The sequence below is a fragment of the Olea europaea genome, unplaced genomic scaffold, assembly GCF_002742605.1.
Source record: "Olea europaea var. sylvestris unplaced genomic scaffold, O_europaea_v1 scaffold2142, whole genome shotgun sequence".
Taxonomy (NCBI): Eukaryota; Viridiplantae; Streptophyta; class Magnoliopsida; order Lamiales; family Oleaceae; genus Olea; species Olea europaea.
The window spans coordinates 217,113-219,362 of record NW_019239393.1 but is presented as its reverse complement, the minus strand read 5'-3'; the positions used below and the strand labels follow the sequence as shown (position 1 = coordinate 219,362).

Here is a 2,250-nt window from a genome sequence, read left to right as displayed (position 1 = left end):
GGCTTTAATTTAGATAAGAACTTGATTTTCTTGGATTTTTAGGACTTGAACTTAAATTTGATTTAAAGAAGATTTTAATTTTCTCATGAACAAGTTTCTCTTGAATTTGTGAATTTTCTAGCACTTACGATTTTTTTGGGCATAATGTTATATTATTACTTACATTGAAATCTTGTAACCATCTTTTTTCTTTTATTTTAAATCTATTTTATAGGCTTTAAAATTAGGATGAAATTGCTGTAGGAAGAATTCACAAATACACTAAATATTGTTTTCTTTTTTATTTTTTATAATACATTTATAACACCTTGTGTGGTACTATTTTTACATTTTTTGCAATGCATTTCCATTGTCATCACTTGTAATAGAGCGTGTTACATACATTTTGTCGTCTATTTCCATCATCATCATCATCATCATCGCCTTCACAACCTCTTGTACTATACCATTTTACACCTACCGCTATCAAGACCACCTCCACCACCATAATTAGCACCATTATCATTGTCTACCGTCACCTTCAACATAACCACCACCCCTCACACACACCACAACGATGGCAGAAACCAATCCTCCCCCCACAAGTCTAAAAATCACAAGAAGAAAGATCAGGCTAAAGCTCGTCAAACGCTCTCAGGCCCAAAATTGCTCCACTGTCGACAATGGTATGTGGTGAATGAAGGTGGTGGTGATGATAGGAGACAGTACTGGTTATGCATGGAGGTCATGGTAGTGCTTGGCGTTGGGTGATTGTAATGGTGCCGGTGGTGATTGGTCAGTGTGTAATTTATAATTAATGAAAAGAGTCAGTAAGTATGAAATACAAATAAATAAGAATTAAATTTATGAAGTTACCAAAGTGGATGGTCTGATTTTCTCATTTTTATACACAAATGAACCTTAGATTTTATAGACTATTTGCTTTTATTTTTTTTCATTTTTATTTTGACCTTTTCGATATCTACACAGTTACAATTTTCTTGCAAATTTCGAAATTTTTTGTTTTCTCAAAATTTATGTAGAATTTGAACTCTGGCTGCCAAACATCTAGCCATTTATTAATCTCGACATGAACTTCTAGCTTTACTTGTCTCTAGTATTTTATTCCACCAACAAAATAATATAATAAACAAAAGATAGAAGTCAAACATGCAAATTTAAGTGGTTCTGCATAAACAGAGTTGATGACAAAATGATGAATTTCATTAATAAAGAGACACTGTAGGGTCACAGAGAATAGGCAGCATGTATAACAACAAACAGTCATCTTCCAAATATTTTTCAAAGAAACATTTTGTAGGGCCCCAGAGAATGGGCAGTATGTATAACAACAAACTGTCATCCTCCAAATATTTTTCTGTGAACATATTCAATTTTAAGCCCACGACATTTTGTCTTTTGACTGCTATGTGACGGAAACTGCACCAACTTTGTATCATTTTATCATTTTCACACCACCTTTTGTTATTGCCATACGATTCAGAGATAAGAGAATCTGGCTCATATTTAGATATTAATTTCTCCATCAGATGCAAGACTATCGACTAGGCAAAATCACAAAATAACGGGTGTAAAATCAACCGTGCACGAATAAGTTATTATAAAATTTTCTTCACAGGCGAGTCACCAAAAAATACACTAAAATTGCTTAGATCTGTGAACAAGAGTGACTCTGTTAGCACCATAAGATTACCTTTGTGGTCGCTGGAAATGACAGCTAGGAACACATGCAATTATGCTACAGAATTATATTTCGCTGAAAACAGGTCAGTCCTCTTCCTGAGTCCAAATCTTCACCGTCTTGTCATTTCCAAGAGCAGCCGATGCAATCATATTCTTAGTCGGGTGACATGATACTGATATAACTGTATCTGTGTGACCTTCCAGCTTTTGAACTATTTTACGGGACTGAAGCTCCCATAAGTATAGACAATTATCCTCGGAACCACTTACGATGTACTTGCCATTTGTCAGAGAAAATGTTGAGGCTATGCAATACTTAGAATTAGCATGGCCCGTGTAAGTTTTCAGAAATTTTCCAGTATTGAAATTCCAGAGCCGCTGCAAACACAGAATCCAAGATTTAATATGCGAACAATAACTAGGAAGCATTTGCAAAGTATATTCATAACTAGTGGCTATGTCTGGTCTGAAACAGGCATACACAAGACTCACATTCAGCAAACCATAATAAATTCAGATAAATCCACAAGAAAAAAAAGACCTCGATAAAAAAATTAAAAAAAAAAT

At 34.3% G+C, this 2,250-nt stretch overlaps 1 protein-coding gene across 1 annotated transcript in view; it reads right to left on the bottom strand.

The window, feature by feature from the left end:
- Window positions 1-1,545: 1,545 nt before the first annotated feature.
- Window positions 1,546-2,250, bottom strand: part of LOC111380422 (COMPASS-like H3K4 histone methylase component WDR5A) — a 12,274-nt gene continuing 11,569 nt past the window's right edge. The window contains exon 2 of the mRNA XM_023003981.1: window positions 1,546-2,061. Within this exon, the coding sequence (XP_022859749.1) occupies window positions 1,768-2,061 (294 nt within the window). The 3' untranslated portion in view covers window positions 1,546-1,767. The remainder of the gene's footprint in view (window positions 2,062-2,250) is intronic.